Source organism: Quercus lobata, chromosome 2 (assembly GCF_001633185.2).
Source record: "Quercus lobata isolate SW786 chromosome 2, ValleyOak3.0 Primary Assembly, whole genome shotgun sequence".
Classification (NCBI taxonomy): domain Eukaryota; kingdom Viridiplantae; phylum Streptophyta; class Magnoliopsida; order Fagales; family Fagaceae; genus Quercus; species Quercus lobata.
The window spans coordinates 90047528-90061310 of NC_044905.1; the positions used below are offsets into that span (position 1 = coordinate 90047528).

The 13783-nt window shown below is 34.5% G+C and overlaps 1 protein-coding gene across 2 annotated transcripts; it reads right to left on the reverse strand.

Annotated features, from left to right (window-relative positions):
- Window positions 1–10911, reverse strand: LOC115977115 (N-alpha-acetyltransferase 35, NatC auxiliary subunit). 2 transcript variants are annotated; one of them, XM_031098782.1, is made up of 16 exons: window positions 10540–10911; window positions 9401–9468; window positions 8475–8630; window positions 8085–8252; window positions 6751–6901; window positions 6091–6170; window positions 5204–5476; window positions 4918–5061; window positions 3676–3810; window positions 3184–3282; window positions 2595–2651; window positions 2223–2427; window positions 1583–1701; window positions 990–1058; window positions 480–578; window positions 1–369 (listed from the first exon to the last, which is right to left on the reverse strand). In XM_031098782.1, exons 1-16 carry the CDS (start codon window positions 10649–10651, stop codon window positions 130–132), a joined length of 2175 nt encoding a protein of 724 aa, XP_030954642.1. In that variant the 5' UTR covers window positions 10652–10911; the 3' UTR covers window positions 1–129. The 2 variants fall into 2 exon arrangements, with proteins under 2 accessions (XP_030954642.1, XP_030954643.1); XM_031098783.1 differs by lacking the exon at window positions 4918–5061.
- Window positions 10912–13783: the final 2872 nt, after the last annotated feature.

The window sequence follows — 13783 nt, forward strand, 5'->3', positions numbered from 1 at the left end:
TAATAAATAATTGGGAAAATTGATTGAACAAATAGTAATGTTACAACTTACAAGTACCATACTGCATGACTCAATTGCCTCTGAATCCTGTAAAGCGTTTTCAAAATTGTTGATTAATATAGGACACTTTCAAGATCTCTTGACAACGGCTGTAGCGAAGTACGGATGGTGGCTGAACTCAAAAGAAGCCTTTAGTGTAGGGTCGAGGGCTCCTACCCGGGAAATAACATTTAAGGCAATGCTATTGTGCTCTGCCACTTGCTCTATTTTTCTGAGTTCGGCCAATTTGTCAGGGTCATTGGAAAAACTACTCTTAGCCTCCTTTGCAATCCTCTGAGCATCTTTAAAGTAATTATACATAACCAGGGTCTAGGCAAAGAAAGAGAGATCAGTCATGACCGTATGAGAGAGGATTATAAATAATAATAAAAAAAGAGAGAGGATTATAAACACATATACAGGGTTGATGAAACACTTACGGATAAGCGAGCATAGGTTGTGGATTCCCTGAATGAGTGGAATGAGACGTGGTCAGGAATGCAAGCTTTCTGTAAAAGTTCAAAGTGCTGAATAAATCTCTGCAAAAGAAGTTAAAAATTTTGTGAGAAGACAAATTTTACATATTAAACTAAAAAACCATAAGGCAAGTCAAATGGAGAAAGAAGCAAAAAGCAATCTAGTCCATATCATAGCTTACATGATTATAATGATGGAACTTTGTCAAGAGTTAGATAATTAAATTTATTTTAACATGTAAATTAATCAATTTCATATGCAAAAAAAGTAGTCACTTTCTACTAGTGTCTTGAAGATGTATCTCAGGAAAGATTGTTTCCTCCATCCACACCAAGAAATTTATAGGGGTGGAAAAACAATTGAAACTGGCCTCAATATAGCTTAGAAATTATTCCAATACCATGTTTTCCCACCATGGCTAGGATACTTCAGATATAAAAAAAATATACAGAAAATAAGCTTAGAAGCTATACCTCTTGCTCTGTATTAAAAGGATTTCGACTTTGTAAGATCATGTGTTCATTCCTCAAAGCAGCAAGCATCTGCAAAGAACCGATATATGTACACAACTTTTGATATTTTCTTGAATATAAATCACAAGTAGTGCATCTAAGTAGAATATCTTTAAGCAAAGGACCTATATTTAAGACCTGTCATCACATCTGCAACATATGATGGCCTTTCTAATTTAAACTAGAAAGACCTCTTTCATAAACCTGAGCAGATATGGAGAAATTATACCGTTCTCATGGTGGACCACATCACTTGTCCACCATTCCAGTAAAAGACTCCCACCTATTTAAAATTGCTGAATCAGTATTCAGTTTTTATTTAAAACTCCACAATTTTAAACAAGTGGGAGTCTTTTATTGAAATGGTGGACCACATTACTTATCCACCATGAGGACCTTATAATTTCTCCAGAGTATGGGTCTACCAACCACGAAACCCAAGAACCTTGCACAGGTCAGGAAGTCAACATCTATTCCCAAGCATCTTAAATGGCATTTCATAGAAGTGGTCATCCATGATCTCATAAAATAAAATTAAGATCAAGCAGAATTACCATTGTGAGCCCTTCAGCAAGACATATTTGGCATTGAAGAAACAAGACTGCTGGTGGGATTCGATATTCCCTTGCAACATCCTTCGCGGAATCCCTTTTCTTCTTGCCCTTTCGTTTGCCTGTTCGAAAGCACAGGAACACATCAAATTGGAATAGTTTTTTTTTATTGATAAGTTACGCACGCAATAGGCTTGAACCATCCCATTATTATAGGAGGAGGAAGTGCCAATTGAGCTATAGCTCATTGGCCAACTGGGTATCATAAACTCAATAAAATTTCTCAATAGAGATACAATCACATGCAGATTACAAAAGAATCTATTTCAGTTGTTCCCAGATATCTGATTGCAGATAGAAAGAAATAGAACACATTCACAGGGACCTGCTGAAGAGTTTCTTCATCCAAAATCACCTTAATCAGATAATTCATGCTACAGGCTTTCTCTGACCTATATGTCAAATTCCTAGCCTACCAAAAGAACACAGCATATTAGATGTTTGGAATTATTCACTATTTTTTTCCAACATCCTCATTTTCAAAGATGCAAAAAATCCACGGGTCTTATGTGTCTACTTAGATTCATCAAACACTGCAAGTTTCTTATAAAGTACCAAGTGACCACTTAGCGAGCATACTTACCCATGTCATTCTTTGCTGCCATCTTAAGATGTGTCTTCTCTGAAAGCTTAATCAAGACAACATACATATACCAGTATACCATGCAATATTCACTTGGGGAATAGAGCTCCAACTCAAAACCCAAAATGAGAAAACGCGAAGCTATCCAGTATGTTTGCTCCTCTACCCAAAGGAGGATATGTTGGAATATTTTCACACAGACGTTCTGCAAAACCAAAAAAAAAAGTTTGAAATAGATCCTACTGGTGAAAGCATCAGGGTTTGATAATTTTAGCAAATTTATAAATCATAAAAATCTTGACCGAACAAGCAAACACTTTCTACAATACTGGTAGAAAACAATTCAGTTAAACCTATGGCAGACTAACATACCTCATCTTCTGGAATTCTAGACACTTCTCCAAACTCCTTTCTAAACGCTAGCTCTAGCTGTTTGCCAACAGATAAAAGAACATAGATGCATTAGATATCAAGCCTAATTCTTCTTGCAAAGCCAACATGAGATTCCTGGCTTAAGTTAAAATCAATAATGCAGTATAAATGTCAATGTAGCAAAGGTAACAGCTGCCTTATGCAGAATTCATGTTTGCTCCTAAAGTTACATCATACTTCGAACCATAAAAGTAAATATATCAGTTATATTTGCCAAATTGCAAAAGATACAGCTTTGGTGGGACTGGGGACACAGATTACTGATCTAAAGTTGACAGTTAACTCAAACATCATCAAGTTATGAATATATCATGCTTCAGGGTATAGTGCAATTTTTAAGGCAAATTCTCAGGGTAAACTACCAATAATAAACAAAAAGGACGGTTATGGGATGCTATTTGAAAATACAATCTTATAAAATCAGATTACACCCCCTGTTATGATAACTTGCATGAAATGAATTTCAGAAAGAGAAGAACAAACAAATTAATAACGCACGTGAAATATGGTCTACAAATATGGAACACACCTGCACATACATAACACGCCAATCTTGTAGCATTTTCCCTAGCTTACGCCTTTGCCATGCAGCATTTGTACAAAGAATTTTGAGCATATTGATTACTAACTGCATTACATAATGACATTGCACATATTAGATGAATATTAGATGAAGCACCTTCTGCAACAAACCAGAAGAATGTTATAAGCAGTCCTGCTGCAGACACACCAAGTGACAACAAAAGTATAATTTAACAATGCTATCTTCTGATGAAGCTGTTAACCTAAATTGATTACAATAAATATAAATCTTTCTTGTGCGTGCGTGCAGGCATGTGTATTTAATAAGTAATATAAGGATAATAGGATTTCAATGACCATTTCCCCAGATTCCAAACTCAACCCAAACCAGTGAATAGAACTAAATAAGAGGACAGTGTGGGATTATCATTACTAAAATGACTTGGTAATAGAGAGCAATGGCATACATAATTATGCCAAAAGATGATATTGTCTTCACCTGCCCTAATTGCACAAAATATTCATTCTTCTGAACATCATGGTTCTTTGCAACTTCGGGCAACACTGCAGCTCTGGTGATAACAGTAAACATAGAATCCCGTCCATAGAGTTTCCCATCTTGAACCAGCAGAAGCTGTTCAAAAGTTATCAGGTTGAGAATCCAGACATAAGAACATAGACAGAGAAATAAGTACCTCAAATAAAGTAGACATCAAAACATTCCCACAAGATCAAGAATTATTAACATTCTAATGCAAATCATAAGCATCATATAGAAGCACATATTACAAATAAGGAATTTGTAAGTGAGGCTATATTACCTCTGCCACTATGTGCTTCCCAAAATGCAGAATATCTTATTTTTGGTCAAAGCTTCATGCTACAGTGTATAAACATGTCACCTCGACGTACAAATTTCTCAATAATCTAGTTCAAAGACATAATCCTCTCCCAAGTTTATGATCTGGCTCATGAATTTGACAGCACAACTAGTGTCACCCTGAACATCAGCTTTTAGTTTCATGTAATTAACTATCACCAGTTTTTTTACTACTCACTTGACTGTTTGTATTTTTCATAATTTTAATGAACTTGATTGTTCAAATATAAACAATTAGCCCCAAGAGCCTTGTAGCTCAACTAGCACCTCCTGATGTTTCCAGCAACGACATATAGGTTTCAAATCCCTCCTCCCCCATTGTAACTATTGAATTATCAACAAAATATAAATAGTTAGCATGCAGATATTTTTCCTCTACAGTACATTTCCAGTGTATTGGTTTTTTTTTAAAAAAAAATTTGTTCTGTTACTTATATATAAAAAATAAAAAAAAGGACTTTCTTTTTTCAAAATAAATCACTTTTTTTAATCGACCAACAATGGGGTTACCCCTCCCCTCCCATGCATTTAACCAACATAAAGAGGGAGACAACCACTTAGCATGCAGAAAATTTTTGGAATAAATGTTTCTTTTTTCTGTTTCTCTGTCTATTTTTTATTGTTAAGTTACACACACACAATAATTTTTGAACAGACAACCCCACACTCCACCTTGTTCTACAGGGGGAGAGGGTATTGTTTGAAATACCATTTAACATGTAGGGTTCAACTTTTGGAATGCAACTGAATTTCATTAAAAATGAAAAAGGGAGCCAACTCTAGTACACTGGGGTGCAGTAAAGAATTTAATGATGCAGTAAAATTTATCAATTCATAAAAATAGATGCAGTAAAAATCAACCTGGAGATGAGCTCTTGCAACCAAATCAGGTTGAGATTTTTGGAACTGAACCACAAACTGCAAAACACCTTCTAATGATGGATCCAATGAGTAGGAACATATAATGTCTAGATCATGAAGCAATTTCACAAAATATTCAATGGCCTGGCAGAACACAGACAAAAAAATCTTAAGACATTTGGCATTTTTTTTTTTTACTTTTCATAAATAAAAAAGAGATTTTATGATACAAAGACTTAAAAATGCAATTACTGGACATATCAGAAGTAATTATCTAAATTCTTACCTTTTTCCAACTAAGGATTTTAATTGCACGAGGTGGAGTAGGTGCAGATAATCTACAATTTAAGCTAGCATCAAACCCAATAGGCTGACAGCCAGAAGCAGTTGTTCTATTTTCTATGCCATCCTCACTAGTTCCACAGGCACTAGATCTAAGAAAATCTGATGATCTATAAATGCAGTCTAGCTCTGATATGCAGGTAGCTATATGTTTCCTTGCCAACTCCAAACCTCTCCCTTGAGGCCGCCTCATAGATGTAAGAGCATGGTAAAAATGCTGATAACAAAGAAAAGATGTTGAAAATACCAATTAAACAAAATTTGATCTGGGTTTTTGGTCTATGCATTAGAAAAAAGGTCATAAAACAGTGCGTATGTACAAACACCAGGAGAAGAGACCAAATAATAACTTAGAGGAAAACATGGAAAGTAAATGACGAGGCAGAACTAATTTTTTTCACTTGTATGTAACAAAATAGAGATCTCAAGCCTGCAGTGTCAGGAATAATCAGAGTTTGCAAAGACAAGGAGGGTAAAACATATACAGAAAATTAATTAACAAATTCTTTATGTTTATACAAGAGTTATATGTACAACAACAAAAAAATGATAACCCTAACTGATGCATCTTGTCAAGGGCTACAAGCATAAACTCTCAATAACTCTTTCAAAAAATCAAATAAATATTCAAAGCACCAAAGATATATACAAGATGCTATGTACTGAAGCACATAATAATGATCCAAAAACAATAGAAGGGGTGCTCATGAGCATACTTTCAGAGGATAAAACATAAATTTCTATGCAGACATATATATGCGATCATAGATGATGCAGAGACAATAACCTAAATAAATTACAGAACATTAAAGAGTCTACACAGGATAAGACCTTACGAAAGCGTAAGCGGCATAACAAGGCTTTACAGTAGCCTTCTTCTAAATCAAGATTTGTTTGTAAGGGCTCCATATCTGCATCAAAATAGCAAGCAAATACATGAAGAAATTTTTTCTGAAGATTAGAACTTACATGCAGTGAGAAAGTGTGCCTGATCCTATAAAGCAGAAAGTGCTATCAATGCCAAAGGCTCATACAATGAGATAAAGTTTTTATTACACTTAACACTAATACCAAAAAAAATTGAGCATGTTTGCCACATAGCCCAGAAATTTGTTAGTTTAAGTGGCATACCATTGCTAGCATACCTTCAGACACTCATTAGCAACCACTTCTTATATCTCACAACATAGCAACAGAATGGTCTTAGAATTAAGAAAAACCAGATAGGCCACTGTAAGTTATGTTTGACATAGAGGCTTACAAGATAAGAAATTGTGGGCAAATTTTTAAACATGTCTTACATCAAATATGTAACAATTCACACTTAAGATCAACCGATCCTAGTCTGGCCTAAAAAAATAAAAACAAAGAAGAGCAACCATATTCATCATATGTGACTCCTTTGAATCCCTTGCAATCTTGACAAAAAATGACTTGCTTATAAAAAAGAGAGGAGGAACATAAGATTCAAGCAAGTTATCTGACAACAACCTTCTAAAACTCTTCTTCTAGACGAGGGGGCTTTGCAAGCACGCAATTGGCGAGAAATTGTTTCTTCAACAGCATTTAGCAATGACAAGCACTTTTCATCTCCATCCCCATCCAAAGGAAGGCCATATGCCATTGTAAAAAGATCATCTTCCTGCCAAACAAACAAATGAGACAAAAAAGTATTTCTAGATATGTATGTTTCATTTTTTTTTTTTTTAAATAAAAAGATGATTAGAAACAACAGATTGAAATTTAATGAAGGTTAATAACTTAATATATGCAGTAAATGAAGCTTTTCTTTTAGACTAAAAATGAAATCTTTGGCAGTGTTGGTAAAAGCACACTTATGCACACTCAAAGTGCAAAGCATCAACCTTTAAGCACTTTCCGCACCTAAAGCGAAGCGCTTTCTGTACACTTAATTTTTTTGAGCTTTTAATAAGCTCAAATGGCGCCTTTTGAGAAATATATCTAAGTGACCACATGATCTCACCACACAACACCACTAGGAAAAAGTCCAGCATCCAGACAAATCCAGTTAAAAACATGCTACTAATGATGGAAAGACTATTAATTAAAATGAAGTAGCTGAGGAATATGATGTAGGGTACATCTCTTGCGATGACAATGATGATTGTCATCTGCTTAATGGGGATGCTGATTATATACTTTAGGACTGCATTGAATTGCTTATGTTAGGCATTGAAGTCGCTACTTACCATTTTAGTACTTTTTGGCCTTTGCCTTTTGGATATATTTTAATTCAGCCATGTACTTCATTTTGATCATAGCTATCAAATATCATGGTTGTCTGTGTATATTTTATAAAGCACAAGAGAATTATAAAAGATGCTATGTCTTAATTTAATATCATTAGTTGTTCACTTAGTTGTGTCATATTGTACACTAATAATTCTTTTCAAATTTACCATAATATTTTTTAAAGATGTGTGCTTTACTTCAATCAGGCACATGCTTTGCACTTACGTGCACCTCACACTTTCACCAACACTGATTTTCGGCCAAGAGGATACCAAAAAATAATTTGAATCAACAATTACTATTACATACAAGCAGTCTAAAACTAGATTCACTTTCTCACTTTTACTGTTCTCCTCACATCATACAAGGAGCCATAACAACAAAATACTGCAACATTCTTTTAGTTTTAGAAATCATCTCCCCAACTGTCTGTACTTGACAAAAAAGTAAAATTACCTGAATACTAAACAACTCCTTAAGGCAATGTTGACTTTAAATTAGGGAGGAAAGTGAGACCAAAAATTTGTTCTATAAAATGAAGAGAAAAAAAGGGATTTGTTGGAATACTTTACTTCATGTGTACGTGCATCCGAGACAACCGAAATAACCGCCTTGCAGGTTGCACGTATGACTCTGCAATATGAATGAAGCAAGGCATGTGAAGATGTCCTATCAGGTCTCAAAAGATAGATACAAGAGAACACAGTTTGTGCCAACGAATGACCCTTGTGCCATGTCGCCTGCATATAGGATCATATTTTAGACTCTAGAGATAAAGATTAGGTAGGTCATACATTGAAGATTTATAGTTTAGATAGAAAAACAAATAAAAAGCAGTCACTACAAATACAAAAAAGGGGAAGAAAAAGCAATTTTGTATAGAGTCGGCATGTCAATCAAGGTCAGGCTATGTCTTTGCTACATAGGGTAAGACTAATCATGAAAAGTAATACTGCTGATACCTCACATGCTAGAAGATGGTCCATGATGTCAATAGTGCATTGAACATCAACAGTTTTGTTAATGCTAATAGGAACTGGAGCAGCACCGTTCTCTATGGCTTCATCAATGGAATAGTATTTACAAACAATACCAGAATCCATCTTCGGGTCCATTATCTATTAAGAATAGCAATTACAAACTAATGAGTATAGGCTGAGCATATAGAGAACAAAATTAAACATAATCAAAGTGGAAAAACCATTGTTGAAGATGATAACAGTAAGATTATGCAAGTATTCATTTATAAATACAGTGAGATTATGCAAGTCTTTATATTTATAATCCCATACAATTCACTTTAGGTCACATCCAACAAGCAGGAAACATAGGAATGACTTGTCAATAGCATCACACATTTGAACAGAGCATCACACCACAAAATACTGCGATATTAAAGAAATTTTTCCAACAAAGCATAGATTGAGCAAAGAAAACTAAGGAAACACTTTAGTAGAAATAGCAGAAAAGAGATTAAAATGGCACAGCCCCAACAATGGTGCTCTTTCATTTTTTTTTTTTTTTTTTCCCTTATTAGTTCATCATTTTGGCTCTCATTAATCTTTTCTAGATAAATTGATGCTCTTAATTTTATGCAGTAGTCTCTTTTAAATGGGCAAGGTTCCTGTATGCTTCCCATGTACTTGGGCTTTGCCCATGTTATCTCCCCCCTCCCCCCCCCCCCCAGGGAAGTAAAGTGTATTCTTACCAAACATGTGTGTGTGTGTGTGTGTATAAAGGGTTGAAAAACCATCAAATTAGCAATAGAAAACATATTTTTGCTATGCTATTTAATGCAGCCTAAATTGAATAAGAATACACATAATTCATATTTAACAGCTAAAAATAGCATAAAAAGGTTAAGTATAATCAAAGACATAATAAGTACCTCCAAAGCAGACATTGCAGCAAAAAGATTGAAATTATCTCCATGAATAAGTTCACCGTCTCGAAGATCTACAAACATTATGAAAGGAAGATAGAATCAAGAGAAAAGCCAACAACATGCGGGTACAGCACCACATTTTATATCTCAATTCTGCTATGCAATTTTTAAATGAAAGGCTTACACCAACCCTTCACATCCCTTTTAATGCCTAAGCTAAGGCATCAGTACATGCAGAAGTAAGAGCCAGTCAATTAGGAAGGTGGCCATCCACATGATACAAATATCATACTTAACTTTATTTCCGTTTCATCTAGTACTGTGTGTTATCCTATTTTAGGTAGGAGGAGAACTGAGAGGATTATAGATTTTTTTTAAACACATTTTTAGTGGGGGAGGGGAATTTGAGTCTTGGACGTCTCCATTGTTCACATTAGGAAATGTCATTTGATCTGAAGGTCATTGGAAACTGATTATATATATATATATATATATATATATATATATATATTTTAAAAGTAGGGAAGGGGGATTTGAGCCTTAAACGTCTCTATTGAAAACACTAGGAAATACCATTTGATGTGAATGTCATAGGCAACAGAGAAGATTATAATTTATATATATGTGTGTGTGAAAAAAATGTAAACTTTCTTTAATTGTTAAGATTAGCATTCCTAAGAAAAGAATTTGAATTTTTAAAAAAAGGTCGCATCAAATACCAAGCATAAAATTTAAAATAAGAACAATAGTAAAAGCCTCAATATTGTTCACATTTATTTCTTTTCCAGTACAATTCCAGCAACAAATGAAGCATAAAATTAATAACCTTTCCACACATTTTTTACTGTTTAATTTCTAACAAAACCAAAAACTCAAACTTTACTCATTCAATCAGTTCCCAATTGAACCAAAAAAAAAAAAATTCCAATTTCCCTCATCATTCCCTCACTTAATCCTCCATTTTCTCAGCAACCAATCAAAAACCCCATTGTTTCTAATTACGCAAACTGAATAATCCCCTTGAGTTATACTCTTTCAAGAAAAAAAAAAAAAAAAGCATATATAATCACAACTTTCTCGGGAAACAAACAGAGATGGAAAGCGAGAGAGAAAGAGTGGAGTAAGGGCAAGAAGGAAAGAACCTTTGCATGCGGATTCAAGGAGAGGCGACACGTCAGCCCAGACCGAGTCGTCGCCGGAGGGAATGGAGGTACGTTCGGGTACGGAGACCGCCGCCGCCGCATCATCTGCCATTTGTTTTTGCTGATTGATGCTTTATTGTTGTATTTTCAGTGCTTCGGATTCTTTCTCTCTCTCTCTCTCTCTCTCTCACAGTGTCTCTCTCTCTGAGTCTTTGCTTTGGGACTGTGTTGGTCTACGCAAACGCAAAGTGCCTTTGCTTAAACGAAGAAGACCCAAGTTTTTAGTTTTAAATTTTAAGGTGGTTTTTTTGTTTTTGTTTTGTGGAATTGTGAAAGTACGACTTCGGAGGGGGCTGGAGACGCTAAAGGATTTTAGAGACACATCGTACGTGTGTGTGAGTGAGGGTTTTAGGGCATGAAAACTAATGATTTTCTCGGGTCGGGTCGGATACCATTACCCACCCAAAATATGGGATCTGTTTTTAGTCCATAGGTCTTTGGGATGATGTTTTTATAGTCGAAAGATTCTCGGGAATTCTAGGGTTTTATTTTATTATTATTATTTTTTTTTCAATCACTTATCACTTTTCATTCAATTTTCGTTATTCATTACTTATCACTTAAAATACCCCAATTTCCTAAACCCACCCGTTTGGCACATATCACTCAGTTATGTTTTCAACCAAAAAATCTAAAAAAACTGGGACCCACACTCTGACCCATGTCATAAGACTTTCCTTTTTTCTTTTTTTTTCCCCTACTCTCCCCTTCGTTTTTCTCTGCTTTTCTCTTCGTTTTTCCCCTGTTTTTCTCCCTTTGTTTTTCTGTGATTTTCTCTTCGTTTTTCCCCTAAAAAAGCCGATGAGCAACAAGCAATGCCATTGATGAGCGACAAAGTCGGATCGACGAGCGACGCCATTGATGAAAAGTTTGAAACTGAAAGAGAGAGAAAAACAGAGTAGTGGGTCAGAGATTTTGGAGATTGTTTGAATTGAAAATTTTGTTTCTTGATTTTGGAGATTAATGGGTTTGAGACCGAGATGATGGTGCCAACAGTGGAGTTAGGAAGGATGGAGAAGATGGTGGGTCTGAGCTCCGATTAGTGGTGGTATGAAGATGGTGTTATAGTTTACCCAAAAAAAAATAAAAAAGATGGTGGGTCTGAGCTCCGATCGATGGTGGTATGGAGATGGTGATATAGTTTACCCAAAAAAAAAAAAAAAGATGGTGGGTCTGAGCTTCGATCGGTGGTGGTATGAAGATGGTGGTATAGTTTACCAAAAAAAAAAAAAGAAGAAGAAGAAAATGGTTGTATGAAGATGAAGGAGTGATCTGATTCCCATTGATGAAGAGAGCCGTTGCAAGTTGTATCAAAAGGTGGGCTGGTGTGACTTTGCACTGACAGTGGGTCTCATATATGTGTGTTTAATTACGAAAATGCCATGGAAGTTGAGTTTTGGAAACTGAAAACACATTTATGTGTATTTAGTTTCCATAACCCATCACTCAAAAATCAGAGAATTGAGTGATAGAAACAAAAATTGAAAACATCCCCAAATAAACCATTCAGCCATGGGACCCACATATTTTGAGTTATGGGTGATGGAAACAGAGTTATGGGTTATAAAAACACAAAACCCAAACAGCCCCCTAATCTCCAATTATAAAACCAACAAAAAAAAAGAAGCTAATAATAACGCTCATAAACCTAATTTCACAATATTGATATTGATGCAGTGGATTGTGCACGGTTGAATAAAAGTGGTGGGTTGTGTTAAAGGATTGGGTGGTGTAAAGTGTCCATCACTCACAATTAACCACTTAATATATTATGAAATTAAGTGTGAAATTGAGTGTGTCTTTAGAGTTATTACAATTTAAAAAAAAAAAAAAAATGCAATTCTTCTATAGCCACACACTCTGCTACAACTTATTACATAAGTAGTGTAAACTTTTGATTAGATTACATACCACTCTTATTTGGTGAAAAGTAATCCAATTATCACTTGATATGTGTAAGTTGTGGCAAAATATGTGTTCTTAGGCTTTTCTTTTTATATAGTAATGAAATTCATGTAAAAGACTGTTTCAAAACATATATTCATGTACAATTAGTCTGCAAATTAGGTTGTCAAAAGCCTTGTAGCTGAATTGGCACCTCCCCATGTACAAAGTTATTGGGGGTCTAGGGAAGAAAGGGTTCGAGTTGCGAGGTTAGCATCATATTGTAATTATTCTCAAAAAAAAAAAAAAAAGTCTGCAAATTAGGTTGGGCTGCAAGTCATTTCCTGATCAATTAATTAGAATTGATAAAATTAGATTCAAGCCCATCAATTCATCGAAACCCAAAGGTGGGTTTGGTATGAATTTGATCCAACTAGGTATGTTAAAACTTAAAACACAATTTTGTCCTAAACTTATCAAAAATCATTTCACAAAAGGTTCTTTATGCGTGTTTGTGTGTATGAATTTTTAGGACTATTTTCTTATTTTAGTTGTAATTTCTTGAAGTTATTTGACTTTGAATGTTTGTAAGTTGTATTAATCTGGTCATAGATCATAAACATTCTTCTTTTGGTGCATGGTTGATAGTACTGTACGGTACCTATTTAATTGGGAGCAAAGAGATGAGTATTATATTGGAGAGACTTATGTATCATACGATATGTTTGTATGTTGTTTGGATCATATTGAATCACTTTATATATGAAATTGGGCTGGCCTTATATCATTCAATTCATAAATAAGTGAATTTAGTTTGGGCTAATGAAAATTAATGAAATTGGGCCAGGTCTTATTGAGTCCAACAACTCTAAAATATAACATTTTTAGGGAGAAAAAGCTTACAATGCGTGTACAAAATACATTTTTGAACATCACGGCACCTTTTAATTTTATGAATATTGTGACTTTTTATATTTATTCATAGCACTTCAAAAAAGCAGTGACATTTTAAAAATAAGTTTTTTTTTCTTTGGTATAAAATCATGAGTAATGATCAATGCATCTCATTTTATTTATTAAAAAAAAAAATGCATGTGCCTAGTGCGCCACACAGACATGTGTTTTATAAATGTCCATAGATTATTTTAATTATTTTATTTGTTAACGATTGTGTTATTTTATGTACTCACGAATTTTTTTTTTTTTTTTTTAAATGTAGGATAGTTTTAGAAACAAATCCACTTTGTTTCCTTCATATCACAATCTACACAAATACTTTTAACAGTTGCTACAGCTGATT